General features: G+C 47.3%; 1 protein-coding gene across 1 annotated transcript in view; it reads right to left on the bottom strand.

Moving 5' to 3' along the window:
• Positions 1–7882: 7882 nt before the first annotated feature.
• The window catches only part of NXPH2 (neurexophilin 2), a 38764-nt gene continuing 24728 nt past the window's right edge, over positions 7883–21918 (bottom strand). The window contains exon 2 of the mRNA XM_075430302.1: positions 7883–10328. Within this exon, the coding sequence (XP_075286417.1) occupies positions 9585–10328 (744 nt within the window). The 3' untranslated portion in view covers positions 7883–9584. The remainder of the gene's footprint in view (positions 10329–21918) is intronic.

Below are 21918 nucleotides of genomic sequence, written 5' to 3'. Positions count from 1 at the left end.
GCCTTAGTGCCATTGTCCAAGTATAAATTGTTCTGAAAAGCTAACTCTGATCTTCCTCACTGTGGAACATGTGTGAGACCAGCGAGAGGCATCTGGAAGTGACCTGTGGTGAAGCGTGGCAGAGCAAAAGGAGCTCTCGAGCTGAAGAGCAGGTCATGCCCAGCAGAGCAGAACTGCGGTACCAGCTGCTGAGAGGGTGATTCACTGCTCGTAATGATTTCCAGCTTCGCTCTAAAACTGGCACTTCCGAAGTAACCCTCATCTAAAGTAGAAAGTTTCCCCAGACCATCAGAATAGAATCTCTCCACATCCTGAGCATGGGAAATTAATGACTGAATGTTATGCTGAGAGCCATTTAATTAAAAACACTTTCATTAATAATGCAGTTGGAGAGTGTGTGTGTGTTATGTAATTAAAGATAGCACATCAGCAAATGATACTATGCAAAACCAATTCAAAAAATTCAAATGAGTCGGCGTAACATAAGGAACTTAATTCAAGTGGGAATAGAAGTCAATGTGAAATAAGCTCAGAGTTTTTCCTGGAAGCTGCAATTAATCTGCTTCTGGCAACACAATTCACTGCTCGTATTTTAAAGAAGGGGCTCTGCTTGTTTTGAAGATGGCTGGTGTGGTGAATCAAAATAGATTTCTCTGTCCACTCCTTTTGCTAAATCAAAGAAGTATGGAGGACCTACTGGAGAGAGTCCAGCGGAGGTCTACAAGGATGGTGAGGGGACTGGAGCATCTCTCCTACGAGGAGAGGCTGAGGGAGCTGGGCTTGTTCAGCTTGAAGAAGAGAAGGCTGAGAGGGGACCTTATAAATGCTTATAAATATCTGCAGGGTGGGTGTCAGGAGGATGGGGCCAAGCTCTTTTCAGTGGTGCCCAGCAACAGGACAAGGGGCAATGGGCACAAACTGAAGCAGAGGATGTTCCGTCTGAACATGAGGAAGAACTTCTTCCCTCTGAGGGTGACGGAGCCCTGGAACAGGCTGCCCAGGGAGGTGGTGGAGTCTCCTTCTCTGGAGATATTCAAGACCTGCCTGGACGCGGTCCTGTGCAGCCTGCTGTAGGTGACCCTGCTTCGGCAGGGGGGTTGGACCAGATGACCCACAGAGGTCCCTTCGAACTCCGACCATCCTGTGATTCTGTATCCCTCAGTGCCTGGACGCACTGGTGAGCTTTGGGTCTGGTTCACCGGAGCTGCCACTCTCACTTTGAGCAGTTGGGTTGTGCTTGGCTGTGGGTCGAGTGTCTGTGGTGTCTGTGCTGTGAAACCAGGAGAAGGAGGTGGAAGGGAGGGTATTCATCAGGACAGAGCCGTCACCCCGTGTGCCATCTCCTCCAAGAAGCTCGGGTGAGCTGGCATCTTGTTCTCCCAGGGCGCTTTGGCTAATCCAAATCCTCACTGTAGCATTTCTGACTTCAGTCGTTGAAATAAATCTGACGTGAGAAGTGGATTGGAGTTAAGCAGTCTTAAGTGCTAGATAATAAGTAGGCTTGCTTAGCATCCTCAGTATGGCAACTTGAAATATTTTTAATCCTTTGGTTTACCTGCTCAGAAATCTGTGTTCAGTACCCTGTGCTGGGTTAGCAGTGCAAGTCTGCTCCGCAGCACGTGCTTTGGGTGCTCCTTAGAGGAGAAGGTGGGGGAAGAGTGCGAGTGCTGCTGCCTTCGACCAGGCTGAAGGCTCCTCCCTGATCAGTTCTTGAAAATCTGAACTTTTTTTTTTTTTTTTTTCTTTTAGAACAGACTAGAAGGGAATAACGTGAACTGAGGCAAGTACTGTAGTGGGTAGCGCCGCTGCTGCCACGTCCCTGGGGGAATGCCTGGTGCTGGCCCCCCATAGCGGGGTCTCCGGGTCTGCTGCCGCTCTGCAGGGAGCAGCAGCCGTGCATCCAGCCCCTGTGTCATTTTAGCTTTGGTGGACAGCCCCAGCCCCTCTCCTGCGAGGAGACACCTTTGTCATTTTTTAGAAGAGCCCAGGGTGAGTTGCATTTCATCAGGGGCTTTTGGAATGCAGAGGGAAGGGAGTGTGTCAGTGCCCACCCATCTAAAAACCCCGTAGCTGGGGCATTTATCCAGACTCGGCTCTCTTGGATGCTTCGGTGTTCATCACTCATCACACAGATGAGTGAGGGTCGCAGCAATGCAAGAAACCTCCTGTGATGTTCCCAACTCCCAGCTGGAAGGAAGAGTCGTTTGCTTTGATCTTGGCTGGCACTGTCTGAGCTGTGGACTCCAAAGAACTGTTGAGGTGTAGGGTAACAGAGATCCTGCAGAGGCTGAGCACCTGCACCGTGCCCCGGGCCGGGCTCCTGCAGCCCTTGCCCTCTCCGTGCTCGTGAGCGCGGCAGATCTGCGCCGTCGCCGGCGTTTGGGAGCCGGCAGCGTCGCTGCGATCGGCAGCATCTCTGGAACAGGAGGTCCCCAGCCTTGTGCCCTGGGAAGTAACACCAGCTGCAACAGCACACAAACCTGACCAGGGCGAGGAGACCTAAGCAAACACCCCAATAACTTTAGGTGCTTTTTTTTTTTGGCCATTTTTAACTTCAAGGCTAATTCAAATAATAACCTCAGAGTCTCATATTTCACTATTCTCTCTCTTGCCAGTTTGGAACCAATTACAATATATCACCTTTCAGGAAGATGACCAGCTTATTTGAGGCTGTTGAGATAAGGTAGCCAAAGCTTAATTGACTGCATAATGATGGAGCCACGTGCTGTCTGGGGATGAGGCAGGAGAAGGGAGAAATGGGATTTGCATCCGAGGGAGGCAAAACGTGGAGCTGCCAGGGGCAGATGTGCGGGCTGGTGGTTGAAAGGCGAGGTGCTGGTCTGGGATCAGGCTGGTGAGAAACCTGCCTTGTTTCCCCGCGACAGCGGGAGGGGCGAGGGGAGTGTCAGAAAGTGCTGCAGAAGCAGCTTTCGCACAGTTGCTCCTCGGCTGCTGCCGTGGTCAGGCTGTGCCCCGAGCCCTGCCTGCTGCCAGGGACTGTGGTCACTCCCTGGGCTGGCTCTGTGCTGCTGGCACCACAGAATAGAATCACAGAATCATTAAGGTTGGAGAAGACCTCTAAGATCAAGTCCAACCATCCACCCAACACCCCCATGCCTACTAAACCATGTCCCGAAGTGCCACATCTACATGCTTATTGAACACCTCCAGGGATGGGGACTCCACCACCTCCCTGACCAGCCTGTCCCAATGCCTGACCACTCTCTCAGTAAAGAAATTTTTCCTAATATTCAACCTAAACCTCCCCCAACGCAACTTGAGGCCATCGCTCCTGTCCTGCAGCTGTCTGGCCTGAGCAGCAGGGAAAGGCTCATTGTCTCCACACCCTCATAACTCATAACCCTCTTAGCTGCATAACTCCTCTTCCCATATCTGGGCAGGCAATCATGGGTGGATTTCTCACAAGATAAAGAAAATACATTAAAAAGTCCCCGGACCAGTGGATTTTCTTTTTTTTTCCTCTGTTCTGACTTAAGGACAAAACCCAAGAGCAGCGCACGAAATGCTGTCTGACTCGCCTGGCTCTTCCCTTGCTGTCGAAGAGGAAGGTGCTGATGTTTCTTCTGGGGTCTTGTTTGAGTCCTACCACTGTTCATGTAGATGGCATTTTTTTCTTCCCTGAATAAACTGTTTTCCCATGAACATAATTGCTTTTTAATTGGGCTGCAGCTGGTGCTGGGTTTATGCTGAGTTGGAGACTGAATTCCATCTCTGGAAAAGCATTTTTTTGTGGGTTGTTTTTTTCTCCTTCAAGCTTTAGTGCAGGTGGCTGGGCTTCTTGCTTGAGAGTACCAACAGCTGGCGGCTTGCTTCTGACTGAAAGCCCACAGGTATTTGGGGCTGGAGAGCTGTGTGGTGTGGTCAGGGCAGCAGTCTCGTCGGGAAGATCGCGCTGCCGGCAGCGTCCAGCAGACTCAGTCCTCTCCCTCCCTTCTGGCTGCAGCTCTGAGCAGTCCCACCCAGCCCTGTGCTCAGTGACCCTCCGAGCGAGGTGTGGTTTGATGGACGTGGGGTGTTTCATCACAGCTCGCCTCTTCCATAAAACCAGTCCCTCAGATCCCTCTTTAGCGGAGCCGGTGTGTTCCGGGCGCGTGGAGCAAGCTGGGCTGGGGGCAGCGGGGAGCTGCCTGCTGGCACGTGGCTCGGCGTCTGTGTCCCAGCTCCGGAGACCTGAGCCCACCAAGGACCTGACACACGGTTATGATTTCGGTTTTGCAAACCTGTGAGTAGATGACACGAATTGCTCTCTACAACTACCTGAAAGGAGGTCGTAGTGAGGCGGGTGTTGGTGTCTTCTCCCAACTAACTAGCGATAGGACGAAAGGCAATGGCCTCAAGTTGCATCAGGGGAGGTTTAGATCAGATATTAGGAGAAACTTCTTTACTGAAAGAGTGATCAGGCTTTGGAACAGGCTGCCCAGGGAGGTGGTGGGGTCCCCATCCCTGGAGGTGTTCAGAAAAGGTGTGGATGTGGCACTTCGGGATATGGTTTAGCAGGCATGAGGATGTTGGGTGGATGGTTGGACTCGATGATCTTAGAGGTCTTTTCCAACCTGTGATTCTAAGAATTCCCAGGGTTTTGTCAGAGGTGAATACAGTACAGGCAATATCCTCCAAGTCCCGTTCGGTGCTAGCTGCCGATACGTGAGAAACATCGCTTTATTTGCTAGTTTTAAAACAAAGAAGAAAGCGGCTCCTGAGGGATGCGAGCGAGAGGCGTTCACAAGAGACAGGGACAGCAGTGGCAACATCTGGTTTTTCAAACGAGACGCCCTACAGCTGAAAACCTGCTTGATTGATGTGCGTTTCATGGAGCTACTTCGTCTATGCCACTTGTTACTGTCTTTTCAACTGTGCGTATTCGAATAGGGACAGTGGTAATGACGAATCATTATTATACTATAAATAAAACATTATCCAGATTATGCTGGTCAACGGAGTGTAAAACAAACAGCGAATTCTAATGTCCTTGAATTACAATTAAAAATAAAAAAAAATAAGGCGGTGCAAGAGGCTGATTTGCGCCGAACACCTTTGCCTCGTTGCTCGAGGTTACTCAGGGCTTTGCTCTTTTAGCGCTGCCTGGTAAATTCCCCCGAAGAAGAAAATGCAGCAGCCCCAGGGAGCTCGCAGCACCCGGCGCTCGGCTCATCGCCGCCTCCTGCCCCGCTCGCCGCTGGGGCCGGCGCGAGAGCCTGGGGCTGGCACTGAGGGGAGGGTGGAGGGGCTGAGGGACCGAGGGATGGGAGAAGAAAATGGAGGGGAGAAGAAAAACCCCACCGAGTGACCTCCCCGTTCGAGCTGAAACGACTCAGAGGGAAAATACCAAATGCGCAGGGTTCCCGCAGTGCTGCATCGGAAGAAAGCCTGATGCTTACGTGCGGATCGTGAATTAGCTTTTTATTTGGCTTATTTTACGTGTATTCCCACAGGATGTGGCAAACAATAGGAAGTGCATTTAGTAAGGGCTTTAAATAGACATTTGCGTTGGTATAAACGTGTGCAAAACTGTACCGCTGAGGTTTGGATTAAATTGATGTGTAGCAAGAATTTTTAGGTTAGATTAAGTTGCTGCGGTCGTAAGTCATTACTGCCCGCTTGGGACACTTTCTAAAAATGGTATTTAGTCTTCCCAATTTTTATTTTAAAATAATTTGAATAAGAGTCGTGAGAAGAACAATCACTGAAATTTGAAACTGGTCTAAAATAGTCACCTATTCTACAGGAAAATGTTTTTTAAAATACGGCCGGTTCTGTGTGAAATTACATCAAATTCAGTTGTGTTTACATGGGCGGTGTGAAATTTGACCTAATGAAGTCTGTCACTTCCTTTGAGCCATTGGATGGTGTTTTGCTTACCTTGCTTAGGTGTAAATAATTTCCTCCTAATCTGATTTTGACTGCAATAAGATTGCAAGTGCTTTTTTGCAGCGACTTTCTCAAAATTGATCTGCAAAAACCGTAATGGTTTTAAGCTGATTTTTACACTATTGCGATCGGAAAAAATGCGTGGTGGCGAGTTCTCTGGCACGATGGGGTTTGGTACCCCAGCTCCCTCCTCCCCCTCCCACTCCAGCTGCCGCCTTGCGCTGGGGCTTGGCGTGAGGAGAGCGGGGCTCCCTTCTCCCCTGGCCCCAGCACAGGATCATCGGGACGCCGGTCGGATCACAGAATCACAGAACAGTTGGGGTTGGAAGGGACCTCTGTGGGTCACCCAGTCCAACCCCCCAGCCGAAGCAGGGTCACCTACACCAGGCTGTACAGGACCACGTCCAGGCAGGTCTTGAATATCTCAGAAGGAGACTCCACAACCTCCCTGGGCAGCCTGTTCCAGGGCTCTGTCACCCTCAGAGGGAAGAAGTTCTTCCTCATGTTCAGACGGAACTTCCTGTGCCTCAGTTTGTGCCCGTTGCCCCTTGTCCTGTCGCTGGGCACCACTGAAAAGAGCTTGGCCCCATCCTCCTGACACCCACCCTTGAGATATTTATAAGCATTGATAAGGTCCCCTCTCAGCCTTCTCTTCTTCAGTCTAATCAATCGCAGCTCCCTCAACCTCTCCTCGCAGGAGAGATGCTCCAGTCCCCTCATCATCCTTGTAGCCCTCCGCTGGACTCTCTCCAGTAGCTCCTCATCTTTCTTGAACTGGGGAGCCCAGAACTGGACACAGTACTCCAGACGGGGCCTCACCAGGGCAGATTAGAGGGGAAGGAGAACCTCCCTCGACCTGCTGGCCACACTCCTCAATGCACCCCAGGATGCCATCGGCCTTCTTGGCATCCGGGGCACACTGCTGGCTCATGGTCACCCTGTCATCCCCCAGCACACCCAGGTCCCTCTCCACAGAGCTGCTCTCCAGCAGGTCCGCCCCAGCCTGTATTGATGCTGCTGCCGAGGGCTCACTTCCCCTTGGGAGAGCTCTGGGGCCGGGCTGAAGCCACCGCCGAGGCTCCCAAGGCAGCCCCTCCCGGCGCACAGGCTCTCCGGGCCACTGCCTCTGTCTCTTGGCAGCCTTTGGCTTTGGCTGCCCCGTTTTGTGTTTGCCAGGCGTGGAGGGAGCCAAGTGGGCTTGGTGACAGCCGTGGCTCTCCCATGGGGAGGTCCTCACCGGTCGGGGAGAGCCAAGCCGCCCTTCCCAGTGCTCCACCAGAGGACAGGCTGGCAGCGGCTGGGGCTGGGGCTGGATCCCCGGCTGTCGAGGCTCCATTGCTCCGGCTGCTGCTCGGATGGCGCAGCACCGTCCTGAGCCTTGCTTGGAGAGCCGGGGAGCTGTTTCAGGTGAGAAGCTGCTGGCTGAGGGCACGGCTTCTCTGTGCTCAGCTGTTGAACCCGGTAAAACACTCGTCCCTTGGTTCGTAGTAGCGTTGCTGTGTGAATCCCTGCATGGCCCGGGCGCTCCGGGGGTTCCCAGAGCGACGGCCGCTTGCTCCAGGCCCTTGGTCTTCCCGAGGTCTGGGAACCTCAGCCCGGGACGTGGCTGTGGCTCTGCGCCGGGGAGAGCCCGGCTCCGGGGTTCCTGCCTGCGAGGAGCTGCCGGGCGTCTTCTGGTTTAGATTAACCCCTTTTACTTTTCACGTACCTTGCACAATTATTAAACAGTTCATGATTGTCTTCGTCAAAACACGCACTTTGTTCCTCGAATACCGCGCAGGGCCGCTGAAGGCAGCCTGCCCGGGCTTGCAGCGCAGTTCGCTGCAGTGCGTGCTTCATTATCTCCTGGAAAAACAAATTCCAGCTGGGAAAAAACGTCCAGTGATGTGTTGCAGTGTCTTGGTTTTACTTTGTGTCTTTATATACACAACATTTAAAAAGAAAAAAAAGACAAACATGCCACAAGCAAGTGCCAGATTTAGCAAACTCTTTATTTACATACAAATACATGTACACATATATTCTGTATATGTACACATATTTAAGTGTATATACATACATGATTTCCACATACTCTACAATAAATAGCATGTAGGGTTTCCTTTTAATTGCCTACAGTGCTGAGTAAAAATACATGGCAGTAAAATCATGGCTTACAGCTAAGTTACAAAAGCACCAACTACTGAACTCATAGCAGTAAATCCAAGCTTATATACAGCTGGAACGAGGACAGGCTATACAGAATACAAAGTCGACCATCTCGTAGGTATCAACAGTAACAGACAAACTAAAAAACATCATTTAGACCAGGAGAGAGACTCTGTATGGAATAGGATGAAGGAAAACGTTTAGATTATTGATCCAAACTGAACCACACATTTAAGTTTGTCACCTAAAAAGAAATTAGCCAGTTACTTGTAGTATATTTTTAACAGAGTAATTTTTTTTTTGTATGAGACTTTACCAAGGAAATCGGAATTCATCTCCTGAGTGAGCCTTTCGGAGCTGTCAGGGTCATTTGTCGGGGTGCATGCCACTTGCACAGAGTAGTTTCATAGTACTTTATGTAAGCCGTGTGCAACTCCTTGGACCCTGCACGTGAGTTTGGTTGCAGGCACCGAAAAGCACTTCCTCAGGCAGCTCCTTCCCGGGACCTGCGCCACGGAACCATCACAGCAGGCCGTGAGAGCAGGTCAGCGGCAGCAGCGAGACCGATACCCGACGGCAGCGCCGGGGCCGACGCCTCGGGTATCGTCCCTGTGCTGCCATGTGTCTTCCTCGCTGCGGTGCAGTGCCGAGAGGACCAGCGAGCAAGAAAATGGCTTCCGTTAGGTGGAAGGCAGCCCCTGTTCCCATCAGACTTAAACAGAGATGATCTTTTTCCGAGGTGTGTGCATTCTCTAGCGCTGTCAAACTAGAACTGGTGTATCTGTAAATATTTGAGAAGAATCAAAACCAATGGTGACTGTGGAAGGAAGAAACGTACACCAAACCTGCACGCCTGGTGGGTCTAATGATCGTCAGTGCCTAATTACATCATTGCATATCCATGGGCAAGAAGTCTGAAGGAAGAACTGCTCACTCTTCACTTCAACGAATACGTACGACTACAACAACTCACAGAAAGGCAAATTCCTTTCCTTTTTTTTTATTTTTTTGTCCTAGAAATAGCACTTGCTCTGAGTATTTGGACTCGACTCCTTGAGCCCGGTTTGTGTAACATTCTTTATGAAACTGGTAGGAGAGCTATTCCTCTGGATTTTGTACATAAGCAGCTGGGAGTCTGCTTCATCATTTGTTCTTTATATTGTCATCTTCCAAAATTCCCGATGAGAAACAGGATCCTGCTAAGTGCTGTCCAATTCAAGTAAAAGAGAACCTCTCTGCCATCGAGCCTAGTTTAAAAACCCCTGATTTTCAAGGTCGATGTTCATTACAGCCATAATTTTGTTTGAGTTTTGTCATGTGCCTACCTGGTAGTTCCCTTATTAACGATGAGAGCGCTCAAATGCAATGGTCTCAAATGAGAATGATTGTTACAGAAATAGTTGGATTATTTACGATACAGCACAAACACAGCTACGGTTTTTAAAGACTTTTTAACCTGATAGGAAAACATCTTCTCCTCCAAAAGGTTGATGGAAATGCTGATTTTTATGACTGATGCTGTACCTCTACAGTTACCCACGATTGTATCAGCCAGAGGACAGGTACGGAGTCTCGCTATGGTAATTATAATCGGGACAGACCTTTTGCACCAGTTTGTAATCTACGCTGTAAAAAGCAATGTAAATGCAGATGACTTTAAATGGTTTGGAACACAACCAGGAGACATGGCTTTGAGTCTGCTCTTGATAGCAGATCTTTGAAGGGTCGAAATTGCACAAGGCAGTTTTTTTAGCGCGGTCTGTTTTTTCGTACTCAATCCGGCAATTGAAGGACTTGGATTCCTTGGTCTCCAGTGTTGACTGCGGCGATGATTCGAACTCCACCACCTTGGAAGGTGGCACCAGGCTTACAGAAACATTTCCCAGACCCGTGGAGTTATGTCGGAAATAAACACTGAAGGTCCCATTGCCGTGATCGACGATTTTCCCTGTAATCAGGAGGTTCAGCTTAACAGTTTTGATGTTAGAGTGGAAGTCGCCCCATCCAAACATTTTCTTGAATTTCCCAGTCTTTACGATAGGTCTGCGTTTAGTTCGTGCGAGAGATTCCTGAACCTCTGTGATGTTGGACAACCAATCCCAAAAGTTTTCTGTGCTGTCCGAGTAGGACACCTGGCCGTGTTTCAGTACTGGAGATGGCTTAACAAACAGGCGCAAAGGATTGATGAGCCTGGAGTGGGCCACGTTGTCGACCAACGTCTCTGCAGCATCCTTGTCTTCCCAGTCCAGCAGGTCTGTGGCTTGTACGACTTGGTTAGCGTCACAAAATACCTATTTCAAAACAGAAAGAAAGAACTGTAAATACAAAGTGTGAAAATAAAAATGGCAAGATACAAAAGGCGCTGTTAATATTGATTTTTACACCAATAGGGTCTGAAACGGTCCAGTCAGGTGGACTACTGTAACAAGTAATGTCAGCTGCCCCGTGAAAGCTCAAGGATTTCACTCAAAATAGCTTACAGAAGATGCAAAAAGCTCAACGGGAGCCTTCCCCTGGGACAAAGGGATAAATCTCTGGACAGGTCGAGGGCTGCGATGTGCGAGAGCAGACAGGCACCCTTTGCTCCTAGACCTGTTAGATAAAAATACGCCTAAGGATGCCGGAAAACCTGAACTGCAAAGTGGCACCTCTGCTAAAAGACTGAGTGAAATAGAAACACAGCATTTTCCATTCTCTTTCGCTTTTCTCACCACTTCACCTCCAAACTAGTTCAGGCTTAAAATCCTGTCTTACTCAGCTGTTTCTCGTGGTGTAATTGTGTACTAAAATGTTTATTATACATTTGTCTTCTCTGGTCTTCCCTTTTCAGTTTTTTACAAACTTAGCATGCCCATTTGTGCTCTGAATTTGAGACAGACCGTGAAAATAACCATGGTTTTGGGTGCGTTGGTTTCAGGTGCTAAGGTGCCTGTACTGAGCAAGACCTAACCTTCAAGAAGTGCTGAGCAACCCCAGGCACAGAGCAAATTTCATCATTTTTCAGCAACACAACTAGGCCAAGCAATTGGAAAGCAAATAACTACGTCTGGTAGTGACGGAATGGTCTGAGATTTGAGAGTCAAACACGCAGGTCTCAGTAAATAGCAGATTTTCGATTTAACATAGAGACACGTTGCCCATGTGCGTTCTTCCTGTACGCTGTGAGAGAGAAGTCCTGTCGAAAATGCAGCACTTGAGCATATGCTCGAGGTCAGAAGCACGATCTGTGTTTCAACAAGCTAGCAATGATCATCTAACTTTTTAGGTCCTTTAAGGCCTGAATAGAAGTTTTGGAGAATGTGTTTTCAGGGTTTGTTCTCTTCAGGGCTGTCTTGTACCGTCAATGTACAATGAAAAACTTTTTGAACTGAAATTAGTCTTACAAAAATGTGTCAACAGAAAGAAAAGGCGCTTAAAGTGGAAGGCAGAACGGATGGTGCTGTAGTGTCCTCATCCCCAAAATGCCGCTCGCGCTTCAGCACCGATCTCACGGTGCCAGGACGGGGCTGGCGGGCTCTCAGCGTCGCTACCACCCGGGATGGGGTTTTCGCTATCCCATAGGCAACTGCAGTGAGATCATGGGGTGAATGTTTGCCTGAAACAGGCGACACACGGAGCGTGTGCCCTGCTCCTCAGCCGCGGGCTGATGCCGAATCCATGGGGGTGGTTGCGCTGCCTGTCTCCCTAGCGAAACCGCAGTGCTGGGCTTGTTTTGCCCTCTCCTACTGATCCCGAAGAGCTCTTCTACTCCTTTAGTTCCTGGCAGTATTCAGTTTCTATAATATTCAATTATTATTTTGATAATCTTCAACTTTTCATTTCATCATCTGACAAAAATATCCGGAGCTCCAAAGCCCTTAATCTTCACTGGGCCCTGTTCTCACCACTGATGCAGTAATTAAGATTGAATGTTGAAAGGCAGCCATCACGGCAACGTTCACAGCTTGAATGCCGAAAGGCGGCCAGTGCTATCGCTAGATAAATCTACGGCTGGATCGAAACATAGCGGTCAGGTGTGTCTCTGCAGAAATACCTTATTTTCTTCTTCGGATCAGAAAGACAGGGGAAAAAAAAAAGAACAATGATCACTTCCAGCCTGAGACCTTGTACATCAGCTTTCTGCCTCTACGCTGCGTTTTTTATGGCTGAGCTGTGAACCCAGGAGAAGAGAAGATGTGGATGGACCCGGTGACAGATGTGTATCTGCACCAGCACGAATAGCAACGCTGGGGGGAAGCATCGTCTCCGCTGGGATGCAGAGCCCTGGGTGAAGCAACGTCGTGTTTATCCATGGTTCTTCAGCCACTTCCAAGCCTGCTCACGAGCTCAACAACCAGCTGGGTGCTGCCGAGAAGAGCCGGCCATCCCCCCGGCCAGGGAACCAACTCCCCTGCTGCGGGGAAGCCATGGTTCAGATGAAGCAAGAACCGATGCACACGTTCACCCGTTTTTCACCCCAAAACTGACTCGAGGCCTTTAGGAGCACAAAAAATAGGCTTTTCTGCTGCATTTCTCCATTCCAGCTGAGGCCAAGGGCCTGACAGTGCTGACGTACCAGAAGATTTTCTCTGTGTTGGCAGGGCTAAATGATCTGCCACGTAAAATGCTAATGACCGCTCAAACCCGTGGGCACCTGTATGGTGCTGCTGTTAGAAGCTGGGCCGGAGGGAACTGCGGTTGGAAATTTTGAGGAGAAAAACATAGAAATAGAATCACAGGAAGCTCTAACTTTGCTCGTGTCCGCACCCAGCTCTGCGTGTCCTCTGGCAAGGGCATGGGAACACACACGAGCGTCCTTCTGGGCTGCTTTTCCTTTGCAGCGTTCATTGAAATCCATGCAATGGCTCTCCGGCTTTTCTCCCCTCTCCTTTTACGAAGAGATCCAGAGGGCATCGAGCCATGTGTTGCTGGTAATGCTCCCTGTATGTCTCTTCAGGGAGCTCTTACTCCAAATGAGATAGCAGAGCATTGCTTTCTCTGCTGCTTTTTTCAGAGGGCTCTGATATAGTAAGAAGAAATATGTAGGTATAAGGGTCGGGGTGGCTGAAGGGTGGGAAACAGGAGTGCATGCTAAAACCAGGTGGGTTTGTCACCTGGGTAAGGTATCAGGGCAGTTAGTTCAAAGCCACGATGGTGGAATTGCAGAGTTGTATCGTGCTAAACTATACTACTTATAATTGTCTGCGTGTTACACAAATGAGGCGTACTCACAAGATAATGACACATGTCCCCAGAGCGACAGAGACGTGGACCATTCCATGTAGCAATGAAATAACTTTCATGACATGGGACATGAAATCATTAATGCGTTGACTTACGAGGATGTAACATTCCTGTTTTAGGCCCAGATAGCAACCAACAGCCACTGCTGGAAGTTGTACCTTAGGCTTAACGTGACTCATTTTCTCCTCTTTCTTTCTTTCTCTGAAGCAGTTTGCAGACTGCAGGATTCTCCGATCTCACGCAGCCTTCATTCCTGACTCTGCTTCGTCCTGCCGCTGCCTTGTTTCACTGAACGAGGCTCCGAGGCTGACAACGTCGTCAGCCGGGTCGGTGCCAGGAAAGGGGACTTTGCAGGCTCCGGGTGTGTTTTGCAAACGTTTGGTAAAAAGGTGTCTCACAAAGCACTGCCTGGTTCTGCCCGGTGCCCAGCGCAGGAGCAGGAATGAGGGCATATTGTTCAGAAATACGAATATTTGTGCTTTTTTTAATGTAAAACTTTCTTTGTACGTGTGCAGATTTCTTTTTTCTCTTTTGAATAAAGCTTTCTACAATAGAACAGCCGAGTTCTAACGCATCGGTCTCCTCTATGCACCGCAGAGGCCCTTCGCGTGATGACAGCTCTTTGCTGTTACCAAGGACGGGCCAACGCTCTTTGTTCAGCTGTTTATTCACGCTGGTTAGCAATTTCCGGGAAATAAAAAAATGTGTATTAAAAGAATGCAGCACATGCTGGAAAAAATTACTTCTTCAGCATCTTCCCATTTCGCTATAATGCTCCTCTATAGTGGAAAATATTGCTGGTAGGGTATTTGAAAAATACTAGCTTAGGGAAGCTAGTGTATACATTTAAATAGATGGCTATTGCTGCAGTTCTCCTCTGCTGCACCTGCATTTTCCCATTCCCTCCAAACCATCAATTTCCAAACAGGAGAAATCACCTTATCTTTTTCTTTATTACAGAGGCTGTAAAATGTCACCCAGTTACCCTAAAATTTCCATTAGACTGTAGATATTTTCCAGTAAGAAACGTACTCTTGGACCCATCGAGATGCTCAGAATCCACAATGGGCCTTGCCATTTTTCTTACTACATTAACGACAAGAACAGCTCAAACCAAAGTATGACATGGTTTCTGTTTATGTGGTTTTAAACTTCAAACCATCGATTCTTCCCATGCGCTTCTCTGAAAGATGGTGATTGCTCTTCAAAACCTTCCACGAAAGATCCTGACCATGGCAGACTTAAAAAAGGTTTCGAGAAGTGAGCCTGCGTTGATGAGACAGCGGTACCAGTAAATGCTGGATTTTCTCTGTTTGCCCAGATAAATTTGGGTTCATCTGGAACTTGCTCCTACGCCTTTCTCTGTGGGCAAGGCACGAAGTACAAGCAGGTGTACGCGTGCAAGAGTTAATTGTTCTGACGCTTTGGGAATTTTATCCAGGTTATTCATCAGTCACCAGCAATCATTTCTGTAGCTTCACCCCTGCCAGGAATCATTTAAAAACTCTCGGCAATTAGCTGAAATAAATAGGTCTGTTGGGATAAACAGCTCTGAAGCAGCCTTCGGCCGCTCACTGGTGCTGCTGTGAGCTTTACATCCCACCGATGGAGAGGAAAGGGTGGTAGGAGGGAGGTGGTACTCAGTAACCTCCTCCCGCCCCCAGTTTCACCAGTGAAAAACTCACACTGGGGGAGCCTTCCAGTGGTCTCCTCACCCTCTGCTCCTTCCACCCCTGCGGCTGTGTCTCGTGGGTTTATATTCGTGTCACCGCAGCAGCAGCACAGGATACTTCTCCGGCCTCCTCGTGCTCATTTCCGTACCTTACAAAAGCCGTGTGCTGCAAGGGTAACGCAGCATCGCTGCACAAAAACCTCGGCTCGAAGCTGGCCGGGGAGGCGGGGGGGGGGGAGAGAAACAGCTCTGCTTTGTCTGTTTGAAAATTCCATGATTTCAACACATTTATCAAATTTTAAATAATTTATGTCTTGACAGGGCTTATCAATTTTGCAAAGCACACACATTAACCAGATACAATGATCTCATATTAGCTTTTTCAGCATCTTACATTGGAGCCCAGAAAGATTAATAAAAACTCAGCCCGTCATCAATTAAATGGAAAAACATAAAATTGCGTTCCATTATAGCATTTTTTTCCACAAGAAAATGATGACGGGTTCTAATAATTCATCACAACAAGCTGAGCTTGGACTTTGCTGATTATTAAATACGTTTTTCCCAAAGGCAGAGGCCGTGATGGGTTTTATAGCAGCAGATGTGATGGCTGTCAGGAATGCTTCAAGGAATTCAGGAATTAAGCAACATCTTCTTTCAGCAGGGCTGTATGAAAGAGCCATGTTTGTTCCATCTAGTCACAGCCTTATTTTTCAGGACGTTAGAAGCACGTCTGCTTTCATGATTGTAAGGTGGATTAACTTTCATTTACCGCTGCACCTTTTGCTAGGAATGAAAGCTGTGAATTAACAACTTAGGCTACTGTGGAGAAAAATCCTTAAGGACGCCTCGATCTTCAGCTGCCCAAAGGCATGCTCAGGTTTTTGCTTGGAAATTTTTGATTTTTGATCCCTTCTCCCAAAAATTCTGCTGGGAAGCTGTTGGATTTCCCTTGAGAATACAAAATTGTGCGGCTCAGCCTGCCCCAAGAAACAAGGAATTGCTTTGCCCTGAATCAAAAATCTTTCCTTTCCAGACAGGTCCTGAAATTTGCACTGATTCCTCCTCCTCCTGACCTGGCGATCAGGTGCAGCTCCCAGCCAACTGGCCCCCATGCCAGTGGGAGACAACGGTAGCTGCAGCAAGTGAAAAACTGAGTGTGTACCCTGCTTTTGTAGGCAGCATGTGGCTCCCACCGTTGTTTAGTTAGTGTTTTTTCCCAAAAGGTGTATTTTACATTAGATAAGTATAGAGGAGTGGATATAAGCTACTTATTAGGACTTGGTTTTGTAAGTCAAAAAGTGTACGCGAATACCTGAGGGCCTGACAGCAGGGTATGTGGCTCTCATACTGGGAAAACAAGAAGAGAGTCCTAAAGAAATAAACTAACTTCTCTGTTGTGTTTCAGTTGTCAAGAAAGTACAAAAATGACTTGAAATATTGGAGAACAAGGGCCTGCTAAAACACGGCCATGTATTTGGCTGCTCGCTTTACTCCCCCACGTAACTGAAGAGACTCCACAGAACTTGCCGTAGCCATTTGCCCATGCTAATGGGGGTGGTGGGATGGGAATGTTTCAAGAGAGGCTGGACCTCGTAACTGAGGATGCTGTTCACCAGGCACCTGAAACGCTCTCCTGTGCTTGTACAACTTCTCCCTTGCTAAACTGTAAATAAATAAATACAATAAATACCAGGTAGTTGTTGTGACTGGCTTTCTCTCTCCTTTGGGCAAGAGAGACCCTTTGCAATGCTCTGGTGCAAAGACAAAATTGTCAGAAGTTCAGAGTTCACCTGCTTGATTTCTGTCTCATTTTTGAATGGCTCAGAAAGAGGGACTACAGGGTTCACCATGCTAATTTCAGCAAAGACAGCCTTTATGGGGGGAAACTGCAGAGCAGGGGTCGATTTTCAGAAGCACTGATCTCTAGTTTGATGGCAGTCACGTACCCAGACTTCTCAAAGTCCCCCAGTCATGTCGGGGGGGGTTGCAATTTGGAGAATTTTAAAGGCTAATGCAGCTATTGCCACTTTCTTTCACTTGGGAAAGGTGGACAGAAATGCCCTGCGCAATAGCTAATATAATTGGATTGCTTTAACAATTTTGTCCTGTCTCCCGTAGTTAAAACTAAAATGACAAGCTGCTTCGGCAGCAAAAAAAGCCTTCATGATCGAACCTTGCAGCCCATTAAATTTTCTACGTGTAAATGAATCGTACAAAGAAACTCCCTCCCTGCAGAGGGATGCTGTACTAGCAGAAGGGAAGCGATCGTTGCTGTCCCACATCCCGCTATCGGTGACCGGCGACGGGGCTTCCTCCAAAGCCATCGCTCCTCAGCGTCGCTGGGAAAGCGTCAGAGCGGCGCAATAGGAACGTGGCAGAAAGAAAATGAGGAATGGCAGAATAAAACTACCTATCAATATATTAATTGTGAATATTCATACTTTCTGATGTATTGTTGTCTGAAAGTCAACTAATACTGCTAAACACAAGTACACACTTAAATATCTGAAAGACGGACGACAACAAGGGTAAGCCTGGAGCCGCCTCTCACTTTTTAGCCTCTTGCCTTTCAGGAGTTTCAGACTGTCACAGAAGGTAAGTCAGAAAACATAAATTGGAAACATGAAAGCCAAGGTGCGACTCGGCACTATTTTTCCATCCCATAAAAAGGCAAGTTCCTGCACCGCTCTCCCGGCAGGCGTGCGGGAGGCTAATGAAGGGGGGCTCACGGCACACCGCTGAGCGGCGCCTCGCCGTTCTTCCCCCAAAGATCCGAGCGAGAAAGATCTCCGCCTTCATCTGTACACACCTAAAGGCTACAGAAGGTAACAGGTAGAAAGGTTTAATGAGAACAGGAGATGATAACATCCAGATAACCCACAGTCAAAAATACAAATCTAAAATGAAGAGGTATGCTGGGAGACATTCCAATTCAGGCCACGATTTCATTGCATATTTTTAACCAAAACAGATTCTTCAATCTCAGTATTGCATTTTGCAGGAAAAAAAAAATCACTGTAAATTTCTCCAATTTTTGTGAGAAAGCAAAATAGTATTTTACTAAACAGTACTTCAGTAAAGGAACAACATTGGGAGAAAGAGGAAACAGAATTAAAAAAGAGTGAAAATTAAAAATAAAGCCTGCAAGGATTTCCTTTGTTGAAAATGTATTTGTGGACAGTATGTGCCATCTCTCCCACAAGCCTGATGAGCAGTTTTAGGTTATATCTGAAGTGTTGCCTCCAGCCTCAGCTGGATAAATTGCTTATAGCATAGATAGCTTTTAAATGATATCCAGGCACTGAATTGATCTACCTTTCTGCTGAGAGAACAGAAAAATTGTTCTGAGAAATGCTTCTTGCCAAAAAATTCTACTCTTGAAGACTTCACCTCTCTCTACTTGCTTGGCTTTTTCCCCCTAAAATCTAAAAGAGAGATCTCTGAGATAGAAAATAGGTATCTTATTTGTATGTGAGATAGATAGAAAATAAGTGTCTTGTTTCTATATCTGTAGAGGAATGAATCTCAGAATTTGGTCTGACATTACTAAGTAGTTTTTCTCTGTGCTATATATGAGACACCCAGCTCGTTTTGAAGGGTGGAGTGGTAACAGAAATGTAAACCATTCTGTGAATGATGTGAAAAAAAATCTTGTACAAAAATAGCTAATTTGGTTACAATAGATATTCCAGAAATCTTAGTGGAGTTATATATATATATATAAATACATAGAACGTTCAAGAAGACAATTTTTGGTTCATAACAGGACAGACAAGGGAATGCTGCCATGGAGTGGGTCAGCGATCCCCTTGACTGTCTACATAGTGTCTTGAACTCTGATAGAGATCGACTGTCCTTCAGCAACTAAAGTAAAAAGGTCATCCAGTCTATGACATACCAACAGAATAATCTAGCTAGGTGGGACTTTGGAAGGACTTCTGGAGATAGACGGCTAAAAGCTGTAACTCTGACTTTAAAAATCAATCTGCATTTATTTGAAGAATAGTTTCTAACCCTGGTAACTGGAAGGGAGAAGATGAAACCTGAGCTGAGCGTGTGGGTTCCCATTCGGCGGTGGCCTGTGTCTTCTGGCTGGCCAAGCACATGTGAAGGCCGTGGTGGGGGGACGTTTCTCCTGGTACCTCCACGTGTTTGCTCCTGCCTCTGCGCAGCCCTCTCCCCAGACCTGGCGTGACCATGGTGCCTGCTGCAAACCAGATCAAGGTACTCGTCCATCTTGAAGCAGAAAACACAGTCTGTGCTATGAGAACATATGGAAAGGAATGGATTTTCGGGTGCTTTTTGAGTCCCTGTGTACATTTCCTTGAAATTCCAGCTGCACTCTCGCAATTTATTCTGCACTGAACTCCACTGGTGCTATGGACACATGTATGGTCTTAAGGGACTGAGACTTGTGCTGTTAGGATGAAGACCAGGCATGTAGTTATTTTTAGAAGCCATTCTTATTCACCTAGAAAACCTGTGAGCTGCCCCAGATGTTTTCAGTCTCCACTGAAGTCACGGTGCCGCTTGCAGACGCTGCTCAGCAGCTTGAAGGACCAAAACTCAAGCAATCATCCTCCTCCTACTGCAAACTGAAACGGGAACGCTCAACTCCTTTGCCAAGACAGCACCTGCTGACCATCCGTCTGTTGAACTTTGCAGTTAATAATTTCCCCTCCTGCTTATTTCTTTAATGCCTGGGAGATTTTGCTTTACATTTGCTGAGATCAGTTCATTAAAATACTAATTTCAAACTGTAATTATCTGTTGGTGAGCATTGCTGGTCGAACCAGCGGTAGCACTGATATGCTCTCCGCTGCAGGAGACTTCACAGCTGCTCGGGTCCCTCGGAGCTCCTAGCAGGAGTCACCGTGGCACTCAGCTAGATGGAGGCTGGCAAGGATTTTTGGGGACAAATGTTGTGAGAATCATAGTTAACCATTAAGACTACTATATGTGGTGGGACAAATACATTCACGGGAAACTGCTGTATCTGTTAGAAATTAACCTGATTTTACTGAAGTTGTCATCAAAGTTTTGTATGCCGTGTAAATTTTAAATCAAAAATCAATTACATAGCAGCCCTTAATCTCCTCTTCGTATTTGGATGCCAGCTCTAAGACCCTGAGTGACCTCCCTCCGCGCTAAGCACGACACAGCAAAGGCTGATTTTTCTGTCTCACTACTTCACGTGCCATTATTCAATTTCTTACTGTATTGTGAAGAGGAGAGTTTTAATAATCGAGCCAGATTAAATGAATAAAAGGATGCTTCTGACAAGTCAGAAACAGAGAAGCTGTGCATTTCTAGCAAATTTCAAACTCTGTATTATTACAATGCGTAAGAGATGATTAACAAAGAAAAATATTACAGTTATCTACTCCCTTTGAGAGCCTAACTAATGAACCTCTAACAGCTGCTGTTGAAAAATCAGTAACACTATCACTATCCATTTCAAGACAAAGCACAGCTGACAGATGTTTGAAGTGATAAATCAGGCTGCACAAGGATTAAAATAACAAGCCCCAAATGGCCTTTAAAAGACAAAGGTGCTGCAGCAAACTATTTTCAGCCACTTTGGATACTGTCAAAAGTTAGATCACTGATACAGTTATCTTGCAAAGCAGTAATGACCAAAGTAATATGTTAGGAGAAACCTAACAATGGTGCTACTTGAGCCAAGTTTTTGAAAAGAACAGGTTTTATAGTCATTTGTGTTTTTAATGGCAGAACTGAGAATGCCGTGCTGCCCTGAATATTACTTCTGGGAATGAGTTATGAAAAGTACGCACTGGGCTGAAGCATAAAGTGTAACTGAATTGCATTCTTGTACATTTTAATTAATCCTATTTTAAAGCAAGAAGTTACATTTTAATAGGCAATGAACACCATTCTTCGAATGAGGCACAAGATTTTTCTGTTGCTTCACTGCAGGCTGCATTTCCTAACAACCTGTCACTGAAGTGATGGCGATAATTAAGAGCCACTCCTGGAAGACACCGTGGGCTTGCAAACTCTGCTGCCTTTAATGGGAGACAACCGTAGAGCCGGGATAGTGAGCGGAAACAAATTCCAAGTTTCTCAAGTTTACCTCGGCTTTCACTGTTAAGTGCGTCTTGTCAGAGGGTGCGTAACTCTGCCGGGACAGGGAGGAGATGTTCTGTTCAAAGAATAAAAATGTGCAGATCTTTTCCTGGCTCAGACAAGGTCCTGCTAAGGAACCTGTTAGCTGGGGCTATTCAGTGACTGTTGGCGATTCCTCCCGCTATTTGAAGAACGTGTATGGATGCATCCAAGAGTCCATCAGCTGGACAGGGATGGGGGGAATGACTAGCAAGCTCAAGTTGAAAGCTTCCTTCCAGAAAACACATTTTGTTGTTGGCATCAAGCGCGATGTCCCTTCCTGGGAATCCCACGCGCGCTTTTCTTAGTGCACTGAGGGCGGGGACAGGCAGACCCAAGCCGCTGCGAACCATGGGAGCTGCGCAGTACATTCTTGGCGTGTCCCTAAGAAAAGTATGTCTGCTTAAGAGCTTTGTGATAGAAACACGTGGGAATTAGAGGAATATGCCGGATTGCTACAGATACGGGGGCAAAAGGTGACCTACCGCCACGCATCCGGGTGCGGAAGCCGGGGTTGGGCTGGGAGCTGCCGGTCCTGGCTCACAGCTTCTCTCCTGCCCGCAGGATGCGTGGAAGGCCATGGCAGTTTTCTAAATTAAATTAAAATCTTTTTCCTTTTCAAACCACTTAGCATGAGGTAGCACATTGGGGCACTTCGAGATGTTTTATTGCTGCCTACACACATGCATGCATGCTGCTTTCCTAAATGAATTACTCTCTTAAAGAAGAGAAAAATCACTGACTGAAGCTGCCTTATTATTAAGTTTTAAGGTGAAACAATATTAGCCTTTGCCTAGCAGCAGCCAGCCACGCCTGCGGCCATTGTGTGCTGCATAATGGTATAGTAACAGTGACTT

This window comes from Opisthocomus hoazin, chromosome 9 (genome assembly GCF_030867145.1).
Source record: "Opisthocomus hoazin isolate bOpiHoa1 chromosome 9, bOpiHoa1.hap1, whole genome shotgun sequence".
In the NCBI taxonomy this organism is placed as follows: domain Eukaryota; kingdom Metazoa; phylum Chordata; class Aves; order Opisthocomiformes; family Opisthocomidae; genus Opisthocomus; species Opisthocomus hoazin.
The sequence above is the reverse complement of the archived record's forward strand: the minus strand, read 5'-3'. Positions and strand labels throughout refer to the sequence as shown.